This window comes from Lutra lutra, chromosome 8, assembly GCF_902655055.1.
Source record: "Lutra lutra chromosome 8, mLutLut1.2, whole genome shotgun sequence".
Classification (NCBI taxonomy): domain Eukaryota; kingdom Metazoa; phylum Chordata; class Mammalia; order Carnivora; family Mustelidae; genus Lutra; species Lutra lutra.
The window spans coordinates 337277-355000 of NC_062285.1; the positions used below are offsets into that span (position 1 = coordinate 337277).

The 17724-nt window shown below is 58.5% G+C and overlaps 1 protein-coding gene across 5 annotated transcripts in view; it reads right to left on the reverse strand.

Annotated features, from left to right (window-relative positions):
* Window positions 1–2388: 2388 nt before the first annotated feature.
* DIP2C (disco interacting protein 2 homolog C) overlaps window positions 2389–17724 on the reverse strand; it is a 369149-nt gene continuing 353813 nt past the window's right edge. For all 5 annotated transcript variants that reach the window (XM_047740625.1, XM_047740622.1, XM_047740620.1 and 2 more), the window contains 5 exons: window positions 13432–13489; window positions 11736–11810; window positions 9922–10096; window positions 8340–8463; window positions 2389–5755 (listed from right to left, as the gene is read on the reverse strand). In XM_047740625.1, the coding sequence (XP_047596581.1) occupies window positions 5503–5755; window positions 8340–8463; window positions 9922–10096; window positions 11736–11810; window positions 13432–13489 (685 nt within the window). In that variant the 3' untranslated portion in view covers window positions 2389–5502. The remainder of the gene's footprint in view (window positions 5756–8339; window positions 8464–9921; window positions 10097–11735; window positions 11811–13431; window positions 13490–17724) is intronic.

Sequence of the window (17724 nt, forward strand, 5' to 3'; positions counted from 1 at the left end):
GCATCTCTGAAGACGGGTCACGACGGTGGTGTGTGCAGGCAAAATGAGAGCACTGACATCACCTAGTCTTATCCCTTCTTTTCAGAGGCAGCAGAGCTTAGGTGACTCCCCCTGTGCAAGCAGACCAAGCCCAAGTCTCCAGCTAACGTGGAACTGCTCATGCCTCCGACACCCAGAGCCTCGCGTCACCCCAGTGGCCACAAGCGGCAGGTGCTCAGATATTTAAGTGAATGATAACAGAATTTGGAACATTAAATTTTTTGAAGACCAAATAACCAGACACAGAAACTAATTCCTCTTGAAGGAAAAATCAGAATCAACAGTTGATCCTCCAAAAGTCTGCCTTACTACTTTGTATCCTACAACAGGAATCAGCAAACCATGAGCTTGGAGCCAAATCCAGTGACTGTCTGTCTGTAGAACCCAAAAGCTAAAAATAGCATTTATCCTTCTAAATAGTTCAAAAGGCGGATAGAACGGTATTTGTGATAAGGAAGTTACACAACACGCGAACTTCTGTGTGCACACAAGGCGCCGGAGCGCAGCCCACTTACCTGAGAGCTGCCCGGCTGAGGCGCCAGCAGAAAGGGGCGGCGGAGACAGAGGACCTCCAGCCCCTGCAGAAACGCTGCGGGCCGGCCCGGGAACCCCGCGGAGCTCCGCTCAAACCCCGGGGAACTGCTGCCCAGATGCGGCCCCACTTGGCCCGTCTTGTTACCTCGCAGGCCCGAGTACCCACGAAGACCCAAGACTGCGTCTGACCAGAAGCCCGCGGGGTCTGTGCGAGGGCAGAGGAGGACCAGGTCTCCCCGAGGCGGCCCTGGTGCACCGACTCGGGGCGGCCCTCACCTTCCCTTCCCAAGGCAGTGCCGACGGGGAACACTTCCCGTCCACACGGCTCTGTCCCAGGCGTGCAACGCCGGGGACACTGCACGGCCCCCCGCCGCCAGGAACACGCGCACGCGGCTCCTTCCCGGGTCCCGCCGCGCCCTCGCCCTTCCTCGCACCTTCCTTCTCTTCTGGGTTTTCCTACCGCGCCCCGGCCCGTGAGTGACCCAGGCCTCGCGGGCCGCAGAGCTCTAAGTCCTCCCCCGGTGCCCACTGTCTTCCTTGATCCTCCTCCTGGTGCGTCCGGACATCTGTCCCGTGGCGGGGGCTCCTGGGCCCCAACGGCGGGTCACTAGGGTAAGTCCGGCCACCAGGCCGGAGCGAGCCCCGGATTCGCCGGCGTCTTCCGCGTCATGAAAATAAGCACGTTCACCCGTTTGCCGTAGCTCCCACCTGTCCGTCTGTCCGTCTAGCATCCGTGCCCCGCAGGGCTTCAGGCCCTCTGCTCCCGGAGACCCTGACAGCGCTTACCCGCGACGAGGTCCCGCGCTCCGCCAGGGCTCAGCGAACGCCCGCTGTCGGCGCGGCACCGGCGCCCCAGAAAAGCGCGGCCGGCCGGGGCGGGAGGCGGGGACAGCTGGACACGAGCCGGACGGAGCTGTCCTCGGCCGGCGCTGTGGGTGCGAAGGGCGCTCACCCCGCACGCTCCTGTCCCTCCTCCCGGCGGCGGCCGCGACCGGGCTCGCTCCGGGTCAGTCGCCTCGGGACGGGCCGCACCTGCGGGCTCTGTCCGGCGCCAGGAGGGCTCGGGCGCCGCCTGCTTGCGCCCCTGAGAACAGCGGGACGAGGAGACCGGCCTCCCCCAGTTTCCCGGGGCCGGGCCAGCTGCGGACTCGACGCGGGAACGGACCCCGGCCGGGCTGCACTTCTCTTTGGCCCGGAGGTCGCGCCGGAGGTCGCGGCGGCCAGGGGAGAGCAGGAGCGAACCCGCAGCTCCCCAGGCGCGCCGACTGCCCGCTGGCGCGCCCGGGACCTCGCGCGGGGGACGACCCCGCAGGCAGGCGACCCCGCGGCCTCCAAGCCGACGCTCAGCGCGCCTGGGAATTCGCCGCCGCCTCCAAGCCGACGCTCGAGCGCGGGCGGAGGGCCCCGGGGCAGGGCGCGGGCGCGCAGGCGCGGTGGGACGCGGGGCCGCCGGGCGCCGCGTGCGGGTCCCGCGTTCTCACCGCAGGTGCCGGCTAAGCCCCGTGACGCGCAGGCGCTGCCGGTGTCCCCGTGCGCACCACCTGCCCCTGGTCACATTCGCGGGAGCTCGTGGGGTCCACCTGCTCCTGATAACAAATGGGCCGAAGGTAGGTCCACCTGCCTCCGCCTTCCACGAGACGAGCCTGCAGGAACCCTCGGATCCTGGGCCGCGGGCGGGCTTCCGTGGTTGTCGGGCGAGCAGGGAGCCGCGGGCCGGTGCCCACACGCGGGGTCCCCGTCACTCGGCTGACGGGAGGCGTTTGCACTCGTGCTTCCTCTTTGTCCCCAAATCTACCAAGAATCTGTACACTTGCAGCAAATGTGAACAAATATATTTAGATATATTTAAAAGAATTAAAAAAAAAACATTTCACAAAACATTTGTTGCCATAGGAATTTTTTAAGCAGTAAATGCCCACATCAAAATTTAAACATCGTTCAAAGTATGATCATCTGTACTAGTAAGTAATGCAACCAATTATGTAAACAGAGTGAGATACATTTCCCGTGTCCCTGCAGGAGTCACTTCCTTCCTGGGGTGGAAGCCGTCCCAGACAGTGTTCCAGGGACCAATTAAGAAACTGCTATTTTCAGAGCAACAAAAATAAAAGCTTTTATTTGTTCATTTGAATATAAAACAGGCGTTATCACAGATGTACAAAGCTTACCGGTGGTTTAACATACGAGAAGGTTGCCGTCCTTTGCACATAAAAATTTTGTTTGAAACCGTGACTGGTTGAGTACATGAATTTCTCTAACCAGTCACACACTCTATGAAATAACGCTGCTAACATTCAACTGATAAAAGGGGCAGTTTCCCGTGGGTAAAGTGTCAAGCAGGATTAAATATACATAATAAACGAGCACCATGAGGAAGCCGCCCTGTTGGGTTAGGTCTGTGTTTCAATGTTCATTGTGTACCCTTCTTTGTGCAAGTTGATTACACGGTTTTGTCTGACTTCAAAAGCACAAGGTCACAAGACAAACATTGTTACATTCCCATGGATGATTTATCTACGGCACAATTTCTAATACAGAACAATCCTTCTTTATTGCTGAATATTTCCTTCCTCTTGCACAAACGACCTTTGATCCCAGCCCCCAACCCTCTGGACCTCAACGCTAACATGAGAGATGACAGGACGTCCCTAACCACGTTCACGACCGCCCCCCCCCCCTTGCCCGTGAAGCTGACATGGTGAAGGTGAAGGTCATACTTGGAAGTGATAACCTGATTTGTTTGCTTCCGACATCAGTTCGACCTCACAATTACCCTGTAGCTGTGTGTCCTAGTCAGTGTCTTACCCAACACCTTAAACCTCCTTCCCTTTAAACAAGGTGGGTGTGTGTTAAGAAAAGGTCTTTTCCCGCGTGTGGTGGGGTTTTTCCCCCTTAGGAAGCAGAAGACTGTAGGAATGTGTATCTGAAGCATGTAGAGAAAGATTCACACACAGAGATGAACTCAAACAATATTTAAAAATCAAACAATTTGTGGAGATGGAAGGATGCACCCCACATGCAGACAAATTTTTTAAAAAGCCACCTAAAATTTTTAAAAAACAGCCTTGGATCTCGGAAGTCAAACAAAACTCTCTTTTAGCAAAGGGCTTACTGCTGGCGCGTACAGCAAAGGTGGATGAAGACACCGCCTATGGTATAATGAAAAGAGACTCTAAGGTTTGCCCAGCAACAATCTTGGTCATGCATTTCTCGCAACGAGAGCCACTGCAGGGTCATATTGGGGCAGTTCCAAGAGAAATCACACTTGGACAGTGGATACCTCTTCTGGGCTGGACACAGAGGGGCCAACTTGATCGAGGAGTGTACAGATGAGACGAGGAAACCGGAAGGCATGTGAGGCGGCAGCAGCAGCGAGACGGAAATCAGAAACATGTCATCCACAGGTGGCGAAATGAAGGCAGCTGGGGGGCTTTCTCGCTCCAGCCGGTGGCTCTGTGAGGAGTTCCCGGGCAGCTCAGGAGGGGTCCCTGCAGGTTCTGCTCGCGCCGGGCGGGGGAGCCCCACAGAGCTGGCCGAGGGGACAGTCTCCTCTGTGAGTCTTTTCCCTTAAAGCTGTTCTGGACAGTCTGTCCACTCCGGACGACGGCCATCTGAGGGGAATCGACGCAACCCGGTGCAAACAGCCACGGAAGAGCATTCCTTCCATACCAAGGACCAGAAAGGGTGACGTGAACAAAAATGATGCAGAACAAGGAACTCTTGCAGCTAAGAGAACAGCGGCGCTCACCACCTGCCTTCCCTGATGCCCGCTCAGTGTCGCAAGCACGCACTGGCACACACCGCTCACCGTTGCCCCCACGGCAAAGGGAAAATAGTGCACGTTTAGCCTCCGATTCCTTCCCCGTCTCTGAGATGGCAACAACTTCACTTGCTGGTCTCTGGTTCTAGAAGACACAGGTAGACCGGGCTACAGGCAATCCGGGATTGCTCGTGTCAGCAAAGTGGGTGTGACACAATCTGCTTTATCTACAGTACAGTGAGGGGAACACCATGCAAGTGACAGGTTCTGCATTTTAAACTTTAAAATCTCCTTTGTTCATTAGTGAATTTATATTTCATATATATATATATTTGTTGTGATACTATCCACGCAAGATAATACAACACTTTTTTTATATTAGCAAACATTACAAGACTTTAATGTTCTTGAATGTTTTTCTCTTTTATACTTCTAAAGAGATCAAAATAAATTAAACGTTTTGTACATAATTACATGTGAAGAAGTTAACTTATTTTATCTTTTTAGTTTAGTACAAAGATATCTGCAAGATAGTTGCCGAAATACACCTTATTTATAATTTCTTCTCACTCTATGCTAACTTCAAGGGCTGTATGTTAGCCTTTGTTTCTCCAGCACACTTCTGACAAAGAAAGCTGCTAAAATCTAATTGGAAGGTGCTATTTGGAAGGTTTTCTCGTACCTCAACAAACTTTCCTAAAAGGATGAAATCTAGCAATGGCTTAAATTAGTAACAAGGTTCATGTCATTAAGATTTCATGACACATTAAACAGAGAAAACAATTCCTTGTCACACTACATAAATTGTTTAAAAGAACCCATCTGGAGGGCAGAATATTTTTTTAATTGCTATTTTGGCTTAACAAAATACCACATTTACGAAGAAAGCACTTATTATTCAATAATTAAAAAAAAAGAAAAGAAAGTTTTTGAAATGGGTTTTTCCAACAAACCGAAGGCAGTAATCCAAAGTCCTTCTGAGCAAGCTTCAGTGGTAATGCACATTCCACGTTTCACCCTCATGCCAATCAGGACTGCTACGGAAAGTCTCACCGCCGCGCGAACAGAGGCTCCGTTCCAGTGAATGTCGCCCCCGTGTCTGCAAACGTTAGTGACACTGATAGAAACGGTTACTTTCCTAGAAAAGTCTGCGGGAGCCAGAGATGACGCTACATGTTGTAGGCCACGTAGATGGGGTCCAGCTGGTCGGCCAAAAACCCGTCTCGCAGGTGCATCCGCTGCTTCTCTCCCCGGGAGTTGATGGGGATGACACCGATGTCCACCACGACCACGACCCCCACCACCAGGTAGTGCTCCTCCAGGACCACGTTGGTCACCAAGGGCACCAGGTCCAAGGCTTCCTGCTCTGACCCATCAAGCTCAACCACGACCACCAACAAATTAGTCCAGGTGAACACCGCGCTGCAAGACAGAGAAAACCGTCGCTAGGCGTGAGGCGTTTCCGTGACAACTGTGCCTGCTTCCCGAGAAGTCCCACCCAGTTCTTTCCTGACCTGCCCGCGCACCGACAGTCTCTCTGAGCCCGTGGCCGTTAGCTTGCTAAGTGGCCGCACTCACTCCCGTGGGCAGCATTTCCGAGCGGCCAGCGCTCACGGTGACTCCCATGCACGCAGGGGATCTCCGTGCCAGCAACACCCTGACAGCTGTGGCTGTGGGGTCCCTCAGATGCAGTCCTGTCCTCGGGCCTGGTCAGTGGAGAGTGGGTACAGGCTGCAGAGCAGCGAGGGGTTTGACCTCCTCTGCCTGACCTCCCTCTGCCACAGCAGGAGGGGGACGTCACGGGAGGGAGAGAAACACGGACCGCCACCAGCTCTGTGTCCGGCTGACCACGGGCCCCGGTCACGCTGGGGCAGATACCCCAGCGGTCAGCCGCAGACGTGGGGGCCCAGCAGCGGACTGCTGCAGCACTCAGGCTGGGAGGGGTGTCTGGCAGCGGGAGGGGAACCGTGTGGGTTCACTCAGACTCACCCAGAAGCCCTTTGTTTGGGATCTCAGTGGAGGGTGGCCCGGAAGATTGGGTCTGGCCAGTGTGTGGGAGCCTAAGCTGCCTGCGGTTTCTAGGCTGGTCTGTAAACGGGTGGTTACAGGGCCTTAGTAGGCGTTGCTCCTAGAGCCCACGGTCTACGGGCTGGTGGGGGCGGTGGGCAGGGGAGGCCTGTCAGCGGCCGGGCTCCGGGGGCCTGCAGTGGACCACAGGCGAGAAGGGTCCAGGGGGCAGCAAGTGTTTGGGAAACGCACTACTGTTCCCTACGACCGTATGGGTAGGTCTGGTCAGAAAAATACACACGTTTTGTTTAGTGAGACCCATACACACGTCAGTGTGGAAGGGAAATACTGGAGAATGGGTCCCGCAGGCGACTGCTTCCGGAGTCTGCTGTGATGAGCACGCAGCTCAGCAACGGTCCTGCCAAGGTCCGTTCCCAGGATGTGCTGGTGCCACGTTCCCGTACTAGGGCCCTTTATGACACTGAAATATTGCTCTGTATGGCCCAAGTGGGCCCACACTGAGTTTGGGACATCACAGATTTTATATCATAGCAGCCACCTGGGGTATATTTTATTACAGCGTCTGGCGCTTACGACGCAGGATCAAGAACCGGGTTTGCCAGGGAGCTACAGGCTGGACGGGCGTCGTCCTCCCAGAGCCAGAGATGGCCGACACTGGAGACGACGGATGAGAAGGTGGGATCTGGCCCGGATGAGGTTAGCTAGCTCTCACCTCCATGAAACAGCCCCATGGAGGGACGCGAGCGTCCGCCCTCGCCGTGGAGGGAGTCACTAGGGGTGCACTGGAGGGGGAGCCCAGGCGGGGCCAGGGGAAGTGAGAAGGAGCGGGAACAACAGAGGTTCAGCTGGGCGGTCTCCAACGGATGGGGCCCCGCGGGACGGAACTGTGGGTACGCGTGTTGAAGCGAGGTGAGTGCGATGCCCCACATGCATCAGCTAGTGGGCCACGGGGCAGGGGGCCACAGCAGGGCTTAGAACACACCCCAGGGGGCGGCAGGGAGCCCCCGTCACAGACCCCGAAGGTGGAAACAGCCCTTTGCCACCAGAGGGAAATGCTTGCGGCAGGTAGAACAAGCCTGGGAGGGGTCGCTGGCGCGTCGAGCTAGCGGCGCGGAGACAGAGCTAGCCCTGCGCCGTCCCTGCGTGCCTGTCTCTCCAGGAGTCCTGGCTCCTGTCCACGCTCACGTGCACAGGCGGCTCCTGCAGCCTCGGGGTGAGAGGACAGCGCCACGTCGGAAGCACGGGGCTGCACGTGGGGTCACCAGCGCGCGGTCTCTTCCATGTGGCTGAGCCGCCATCAAAGGCCACAGATACCCCCTGTTATCCATTCCCAAGGGGCAGTGAAGAACTCAGGCTCCCGTCCCCACCAGGAGGGACTGCTCGGGGGACATTCTGGCACGTGGCTCCCTTAGATGCTGAGCACGAGAGCACGTGGGTCCCGGCAGCTGTGGGCCAAGCGGACCAGTGAACCTACAGCTCTGCACCAGCGTCCTGCACCAGGGCCGCTGTGCATGGGTCCCGAGGGCCTGCAAGGCCCCCAGGCCAGCCCCATGCAGCAGGAGGCAGGAAGCCGTGCTCTGGGACGGCGAGCCCCACGTCCCTGAGGGCCCTGCCTGCCTGGTCACTGGCCTCTGGTTGTACCTCGGGCGGGTCCCCTTCTCCACTTCTCAGCCTTCCCCCATGGGAACCGGTCTCAGCTCCCAGCGGGACAAGCGTCCATGGGGTGCGCCCGTGTTTCAGGGCCTGCTTGTGTGTGTACATCCATCCGGCTCTCGGAAATGAAACATAAACTACGACCACCGGGCCTCCTGGGCCTTGCCCCCTAGGGGTCAGTACTGTTTCCTCTGGGGACGCGTGGGACACGGCCTGAGGCCAACAGTGCTCCCTTCTACCAAGCTCTTATCCCAGAGCTAGTGGAGCACAAACCCGTTTGCCCGCATGGGGCCCTTGGATAGCCCGATGCGCCCGCCCCACTCACCACTCCGTGACGCTCTTGTGGGCTCGGATGACCGAGGTCTCGATGTCGATCGGGTGGTACCTCATGCCCCGCAGCTCCATGGCTTCGTCCAATGCGCCCACCACGTACAGGGCGTCGTGGCGCTCTGCAGGGGGCAGGGAACGTGTGTGAGCCTCTGCACAACGCGGCTGCGTCATGAGGACTGAAGGTTAAACCACCCGAGTCAGACACAATGGCTGAGGAACGGGGTCGCTGAGCGCAGGCTGCTGGTCCCCTTCTCTCATGGGTCCGGGCCACTGGGACCACCGGGCCCCCCGGACACCAGCCTGGCCAGCTGTGCACCTTGGCACCACGGGGCCCCATGCGCATCCCGCCCCAGTTCTGCACACCGGGACACTGTCTCCTACTCCTCTGGGGCCCCTCCGCCCCATAGGCGCCGATGGACACCACGCTCTCCCAGAGCCACAGGTCAGCGCGCAGCACGGCCTGAACCAAAGCCCGTGCCCTCGGATGGTGTCCCATGAGGTCAGAGCTGCTAGAAACCCGGCTCCGAGTGGGACGAGTGAGCAGTCTCTGGTAATGTCTGTGAACAGAGACCCCTAGCTCACGCAATCCCTCATGCAAACCTTGGACAACGACAGTGGGACGTCGGTCCATCTTCCCTTAAAGCTAAGGAGACCCCTTCAACTTTAGGGTAGTGGGTGTATCGGGAAGAGTCTGAAGAAGTGATCAGCAGACAGAAGACTGGGAATCCAAGTCGGATGAGACGGAGACGTTGATTTGCTGGTTTCTACGACTGCGGCAGGCGTCCCACCTCTGGGGGCCCGACGTGAGGTAACAGCGGCAGGGGTGTGCCAGAGCCCCCGCGTCCAGCAGGATGACCATCCCACCTCCTGGGGGTCTGGGTCACCACGGCCCGGACTCGCTCGGTACTTCACGGGAATCCCAGAGACCACACCCAAATAAAACAGTCTATGGTTTTCCCAAACTGCTGATGTGATGCCAAAATATTTTTGTGTTTGCCTCTAAATACACGCCAGTTCAGCCAGGTTCAAGCCCCTTGAGCACCTCACCCGCTGAAATAATGGAGTCCCACCTCTCCTCTGAGCGGCACTAGGAGCTCAGACTTCCCCAGCACGGAGGCCTTTGTGTTTGCACTTTCTAGAACTCTCCTGCTGGGCACCAGCCCCATTTGGAGGAGGGGGCAGCAGCCTCCACCCGCCTGCCCGAGGCCTGAGTGCCTCCCAACCTCCCTCTCCTGACAAGCCAGGCCCAGGACAGTCCCCGCAGAGAGCAGTGAGTGTGCCCCTGAGGCCGCTGTCCAGCAAGGGTCTCGGGTGGCCCTCGGTGGGACGGGGCAGCTGCCCGGTGGCAAGGGGTCTGTCTGCTGCATGGAGCAGCGTCCTGGCTCCTGTCCCTGGTTCAAACCTGTCCTTGGCTCCAGGACAGCGCAGAGTCTGGGACATGTGACTTCGGCGTGTGGACTCATGCTGACCCTCCTCTCCTTCCCGCTCAGCTGCATCCCCGCTGCTGAGCAGCACGCGCACACGGCGTGCTCTTGGGGCTACAGCCTGGCCTCTCCACTCACCGCCTGGGCTCTTACCTCCATTTGCGTCCGTGAGCTCCGTCCTCCGCAGGAATCCCAAGTAGCCTGTCCGCGCCCAGACTGTCTGCGTGTCTCCAAAACTTAACCTTGAGTTGAAGTGGTCTGACTGGAGGGACTCGTCTCCGTAAATGGTGAAGTAGCCACTGGCGTTGTGGGCGCTGTGAACCCAGATCTGCGAAGGAAGCAACAGAGCCGGGAGCTCCCTGGGGAGATCTGCAGTAACCTCACGCGGGTGCCACCGCTTCCCTGGACAAGAGCCACTAAGCAAACGGTGACGATGTCCACCTCGCGAGGAGCCCGTGAGAACGCCCAGAGGGTTTTTGAAGTAAGCACATCAAATGTGTCTGCCACTGGCAACCCACAGCCTCCCGGGCGCCCCGCGTCAGCAGGGACAGAAGCGACACGGTCCACGGGCAGATAGAACCTCTGCCCGGCTCTCCCGCGCACAGTCTTCTCAGTAAGACACAGCCCCGGTCAGAAAGCAACAGTAAAGGGGCTCTCGCTCAGGCGCCCAGGGCAGCGCGCCATCCTCCCCAGTCTCATCTGGGAAAGCATCCCCGAATGCAGCTTCTATGGAATTCCGTCACCTCCGCTCTGATCTCCGCCTGTGACCGAGAACATGGAATGAGGGGCCAAGCCCCAGCCTGCAGAGAAACGGAGCTTGGGCAGCGCCTGGCACTCACACTGCCCTTTATACAGAGGCACCAGGCCTCTGGGAGAAGCGTCCCCTGAAGGAGGCCAAGCCACGAGGTCACCAGTGTGTCCCGTGCACAGCGGAGCGACCGGACACTTGTCTGCGTGACAGGGCAGTGACCAGTCCCCTAGCAACATCATTGCATCCCGTCACTGCACTCCCCGAGCCACACTGTCCACTCCCGTCCTCACTCACCTCACAGCCGCAGCGTGTTCCTTTCCATCCCCTCACCCCTCACCCCTGCGCACCTCCTCCCCTCTGCCAACCGCCAGGTGGCTCCCTGTATGTTGAGTGGTGGGGTTTCTAATGGGGTGTCAGCTACTATGGGGCAGGTCTGGAGGGAGGGAGGGAAAGCCCACCACACAGGGCCGGTGACCCCGCAGCCAGGAGGGGGGATGCCCAGCGCACACAGAGGGCTCGGCCTCGGAGACAGCAGGAAGGAAGGAGAGGGTGTTGGCACCCTTCCCCGATGTCCTCTCCGTCCTCCATGGCTGGCTGAGCTGGGTGGGTGGCGGACTGGGGACGGCGGGTCGGCCAGGAAAGGTCTCGTGGTGAGCGTGAGCGAGCGGAAGGGCTTCCGACCACGGAAAACACCCAGTTGCCACGGAAACGGATAAGCTAGGACTCTGGGCCGGGGCCGTGAGCTCCGTGCCCACTGCTCCATCCCCTCCCAGACGAATTCTCAGCAGCGACAGCCAGGGCATGGGAAACGCGAGAGCCTCGACATGAGGAACCTCAGCCCACATTTTCTCCTCCCCAGTTCTTCAAAGAGAACCATCTGCACTTCCTTACAGAGTTCCACTCTCTAACCTGAACTTGCACAACTCCTTGAAGCAGTAAAGCTCATTTCCGGTCACTTTCCGGCCAGTCCGTGGCGACCCACCCAATCCAGTCACACTCATGGTGGCTTAGCGGCAGGGGGAGGGGTTTGCTGGTGTCGACAGGGCCGGAAGTGGAGAGCAGGAGGGCACATCTGGTCTCAGAGGCTCCATCTCTGAGGACAGCCCGTCCTCACCTCATCCAGACATCCCACACCTCACCTGGGGATGCCCATGTCCTGCCTCACCGAGGGGGCACCCCGCAGCTCACTTCTCCCGGGGGGCACCTCGTAACTCACCTCACCCAGGTGGGAGTCACCCAACGGTCCTTTCGTTTCTGGATTCGCAATTATGATCCGAACCCCTGGAAGTATCTATGTGGGAAAGGAGGACATTCTGGTCAGTGGACACAGGGGTACATTCTGGTCAGTGGACAGAGAGGTCCATGCTGTGCACCAGTTGACCTTGACCTTGCCTTCAGGGTGAGAAAGTACTATGGCTTTAAATCAAAATCCCGGACCGCAGCATGATGTAATCACCGTGTGGCAATTGCGTTTTATCGCATTTGTTACTACGGTGACGGAGCCAGTATTAATGTGACCTTAAAATTAAGATCTGACTCAAAACAGGATGAATGATGTAACTCAGCTTGCAAGACGTCGTCAGGGCTCTCAGTTGATCTTCCAGTTATAGTCAACACTGTGCGTGACATCAGGGGATGCCAGTGTGAAGACAGGCCTGCAGTTGGCCCGGAGGTAAGGAAGTCACGGGTCAAGTTTTCAGAGACCCAAGTACCCTGAAAGCGCAGGTGGGCGCGGCACAGCGCCACGGAGGGACGGTGGGAGAGCTGGCGTGTCCTGCCGTGTTCTGATCTGAAGGCCCGCCCAGCTCTCGCTCTCGGTCACGCTTCAACACCCTCCGGCACTCGGTATCTTGTCTCTGAATGTCCGTGTCAGGCATTTCCTTCTCGATGGACGATTGGCTTGGAGACATTATGAATTTCACTAAAACCATATGCATATGCAGCAAAAGCTGGTGCTGCAAGTTTAGAGGACTGCCCGTGTGCAGCTAATGGGAAACTCTGAGATCTGGCAAAACATCGGTGAGAGGTCCTGTCCTGTCCCTTCAGCCTGATGTGTGACATGACAACTCTGGTCCCTTCGTCCCGCTAATGGCCGGCTTAGGGTGGGCAAGCCCGGCATCCTCCCCTTGAAGCCAGCTTCGTACTAAGAACTCTAAGTGGAGCTCATGTAGACGAAGATTATAAAAGGTCCAGCAGCGAAATAAGGCACTCCTGGAAATATGCCAGATGGAGGACAGACAGGATAACTGGGGCCAAAAACAGGAAAAACTCTTCACTTAGCCATAAATACACGTCTTGCCCTCTAACCCACATAAGAAAACACACCCACTGTGACAGGAACGACACTGTCCCCTGACCGCCCCTCTTCGTTCACTTTCACAGCAATCGGTACCAGCTTCCCCCAGGCCCAGGACATTCAGAACTGATACAGCGCTTCCAACCTCTTTCAGCCAGTGTGACTGCGTGACCAGATTCTGGCCCGTGGTATCGAAGCGGGTGCGAGCAGCTTAGGAGCCTTGCTGAGCTCTGTACCTGCAGTTTCCTTTTCCTGCTGCTTCTGCTGCTGCTGGAATGTGGAAGTGATGGCTGGAGCTGGAGCAGCCATTTCGGACCCTGAGGCACCCTTGGGAATGGAATCCGTGCAAACTCAAGTAAGACAGAAGGGGGTAGGGACTCTGGAGTTTTCATGATTTCTTTTACGTGAGAGAAAAAAAAAAAAAAACATCTAACTTGTTTAAAACACTGTTGTTGGAGTTTCTGGACTCATGGCCAAACCCGGTTCTGAAATATTACATTTAAGAAAGCTTTTTGGAGAAAATATTCTATAAGATGGATTTCTTAAAATGTCAAAGCTCACACATGCTGAGCCTGAGACTTCCCCAGAAATACGTCTTTCTTCCGTCAGCACTTACTTTTCCTGATTCCATGAGGGGCAGGCTGTGAGGGGAGCCTCTTTCCACCAAGCGGACTCTGCAAACAGAGAGAGAAGATGTGATGACGTGCGTGCTCAGGAGCCGACGGTGCCCTTCCGCCAGTCAGCACCTGCTCAGGGCCGGGCGGGGGAACGTTTGGTTGGCTGGCGAACGCCGTCCAACGCAAAGACAGCTCAGAAACCAAAGAAGAAGTGGTCCAGCAGCAGATGGCTGCTGAGCTCTGGTGGGGAGACAGAGACACGGGACAGGCCACAGAGACAGAGGCCACGCCCCAGCCACCAAGCCTGCACCACAGCTGGGAAAATGATTCCGCACCCAGAGGAAGCAGGACTGAGCTCAGCACTTGCAGAAAAGGACAGGAGTTAAACGTCACGCCACAGCTCTGAACCCGGGGCCGGCTGTGGGGACCGCGAGGCCGGCCGTGGGGACCGCGAGGCCCAGGGCTGAGGCAACAGAAGGCCCAGGTCGGTGGCTGCAGGAGTCTGACGCCTGAGCGTCTGGGCCTGGGGGGACAGGACCAGCCGACTCAGATAGCAAAAACTTCTTTCAGAAAATAAACTCTTTTCCATTGCAACAATACTTAATGGCGATTTAATCTTAAGGACTGTGGGCGGGGGCGGCTGGGTGGCTCAGTGGGTTAAGCCTCTGGGTCCTGGGTCCCAGGGTCCTGGGATTGAGCCCTGCATCGGGCTCTCTGCTCGGCAGGGAGCCTCCCTCCCTCTCTCTGCTGCTCCTCCTGCTCATTTATTACTTATTACTTATTTATTACTGCTTACTTATTACTCTCTAATAAGTAAGAAAATCTTAAAAACAACAACAAAGAACCGCAGACAACGTTGGTGTGGTCACAGCCAGAGCTGGCTAAACCCTTCCCACCGGTTTTCTTAAGTGCCTGGCCCCGCTCGGCCCCATGCGGCTGCGACGCTCACTGTCCCCATCTAAAGGACAGTTCTTGTTGCAGGAGTGTGGGGCGCAGGAGGCCGTGGCCGGACGCTGTGGAGCGGAGTGGGAGCACTGGGGGGGGATGTCGTGTGTCTCCACGCCCACGGAGAAGGGGAGCTCAGCACGCCTGCCCCCGCCCCGCCCCATCACGGCGACCCTCCTCCTGACTCGCAAGTACCCCAGAGACAGAGGGGGGCGGGGGAGAGGCGCCGGGGCACCGCAGGAGGAAGCCCGGTGGCAGCGTGCGGGCTGGAGGGGCCTCTAGGCCCCGGGTGCGGTGCCTTCGGCTGTCGCCGGTGGAAGGAGCCGGCGTGGGGCGAGTGGTGCCGAGTCGTGGGGCTGGGGCAGGAATGGAGAGTGGACACCTTCCCTTCGGCAGCCCCGGGGAGGGGGAGCGAGGGCCAGACTGGTGCCAGCAGTGACCTGGTGAGGCGGAAAACTCACAATTCCAATTTGGGATCTGATGGGAACCGCTTGGATCTCTGGTGTTTGTCTTAAGGGAGACCCTGACGCTCACAGTGGGAGATGAGGGGTCATCCGAGAAAAACAGCCTGGACCTCACGCACGGTTCTAGAATATGCCGTCAGGCCCAATGACGTTGCCCTCCAAAGCTAGCGCTGGGTGCAGTCATCCAGAACTGCGGGACACAGACCCTCCTCGGGCCCAGGTAGGCCGAGCCAGGACTCAGGGCTGCCCTCGCCACAGCACTGAGGGCCCGGGGGCCGGCCTCGCTGCAGCACACAGCAGGCAGACGCGCCGCTCTTGTGGGGTCGGGAGTCCGGGCCTCGGTGCCGAGCGAGCACCAGGTGACATGGGCGCACCTGTGTCCGGCGGCTCGCTGCCCAACAGTGGCGTCTGGACAGCGGTCATTTGCTGCACATGGAGAAAGCTACAGGGCCGTGCAGCCGAACTAGATGGAAAGTCAGGAGTGGGCGGTCGGCGGAGAGAAGGATGGGCTAAGGAGGAAGGACCAACAGACGCACCCCAGTCTCTGCGGGAGCAGGGCTGCTGTCCGGGGTCCAAAGCTGGCCATACCCAGGGCAGGTACCCCCCACGGCCAGGAGTCAGGCTGGGGAGTGCCGCTCTGAGTCAAAAAGGAGGGCCGTCTCAGACACACGTCTGCTCTGCCAGCTGTGCACACACAGCCGTCGCTGCCTCAGGCCGTCGGAAAGCCCCGCCGGGCCCTTTGGACGGCCCCAGCAGCTCTGCCCACTGCATCAGGACCGTGAGGATGTGGGAGAGGAAATCCTGGTGTCAAGGGTGGAACCAGAACACGAAGGCCAATGTCCCCGGACACTGGCCTCGGGGTTCAGGACCTGCTCCCCATCCCTGCAGGCTTCTACCTGGGCCCAGGGCCTGGCCAGTCAGAGGGGACAGCACAAGGGCAGGCTCTCCTCCCACGAGCAGGGCTCCTGGCCGCACACACACGTCAGCCTCCTCTGCCCTCATCCTGCTCGAAGGGACTGCTTGTGCCCCATCCTTCCCTGTCTGATCCGGAAGGAGGGACCTCGTTCCATACGTGGAGTCACAGAGGCTCTTCCACAAGTTTCTCCTCCGGCCAGTATGGAAATGGCATTCTGTGTCCGAGCCCCGCGGGAACAGGGACAGGGTGCTGGCATCGCTCACAAACAAGCCACTAATGCCACATAAGACTGCCCTCCGTCCACATGGGAGGAGGAACATCCCGACAGTGGACGGCAAAGGACCAAACCCAACCCAGCCCTGCCGGGACCAACAGGCAGAGCTGTCTCCTGAACGTGCTGGGACCTGCGTTTGCAACACGCGTGGGAAGAGATGGTTTTCTGCGCTCCCAGAGATGAATGGAGACACACGGTGAACTAGAAGGGCGGCCTGTGTGGGTGCAGCCCTACACAGTCTGCAGCCCCCTCGGCGCGGGAGGGCACCGCTCACGGAGCTGGCTGGCGTCGGGTCGGAGGAGCCCGGCATGACCGTGGGCCCCCGCCTGCCGCCCGTGGCTGTGGGGCGGCCGTGGGCACTGCCTCTCCCAGTGGTCTGGAAGGTTATAGCCACTTGGCAGCTCATGCGAGGGGTTGTGGGGACAGACTGTCTGCCAGCAAGCGGCCTGGCTCCCTCCACAGGGACACAGGGCAGAGAAAGTGGTCCTGTCTCCCTAGAGAGGACAGACTGAGCCCACAGTGGAGACCCTCTCGGGGGGACTCTGGCGGACGCTGCAGAATCTCCGGGTGTGACGCAGCCGCAGACCGACCCGCCAGCCCAGGGACGCAGATGTCCTGCCAGTGCCTTTGCTGCCCCCACGGCCGTCCCTGTGCACCGAGCCGGCTCCCAGAGGGTCGAGAGCCCCTTCCCCAGCTGACGTGGGTTCTCAGCAGCTCACGAGCTCGCTCAGGGCGTTGGTCGCTCCCGTCCGCTCTAACCTGGCCGGGCCGCTGGAGGGGAGGAGCCCTGCTCATTGCTGACCTTCCCAAGCTCAAGAACAGCGCCGGGGCTCCCCAAAACACGGCTTCCTGTCTAGTCTTTCTTAACGATGCGAAGCTCAGGCTTTTGCCGGAAGAGATAGCAAGGAAGATGGTGAACGTGGGGCAGATTTATGATTCCCGATGAAACCCCACCTTGTGCTTTGAACTTGGACCGTTTTTGCCCTGACCTGAGCTCTGCCCTGCCGGGCTGCAGCTGTCCGCATGGCGCAGGATCGCTGCGCAAGACATCCGCTTGCAAAGGGTCCTTCCTCCTCAGGACTTCCTCCGCCTTGTGGGATGCACCAGGGGGGCCACCACAGCCTCACGAGTTCCCCCACACTCACCCCTTCCTCCACCTGCCATAGATCTGTGGACCATGACTCCTGCCCCGGGCCAGGCCCACCAACACTGCCCCACGCAGCTGGCCACCTGCGGACCAACCACAACGTCACACTACCTGCCCCAGGGCTGCCAGGAGTGTCCGGATAGTGTCCCCCATCCCTGCTCGTCACGCTGCTGTCCAGCTCTGGTTGCCTGGTGGCCACTGTGGCCTGGAAAGCGAGCACCGTCTGCACCTTCAATCGCCACAACCCGCTCGGCTACAGCAGACGCAGAGGAGACCCAAAGTCGTCGCCAGAGGAAGACGAGTGGCTCTGCGCCTGCCTCCCCATGCCATGGACGTGCTACCAGAAACCCCAGGGCTTTCACAGAAACATCCTTCCAGCGTCTGAAGCAGCTACAAGACTGAATGTAACATAATGGCACCATTTGAAGTTCCAGAAGACGGCGGGATGGGGTTGCATGGGTGGGAGGGATCCCTAACGGGGTGTGGCAAATGCTCCAGGATGTGGGGTCCCTGCTGCTGGTGCCGTGGCTGAGTCTCGTCCTCAGC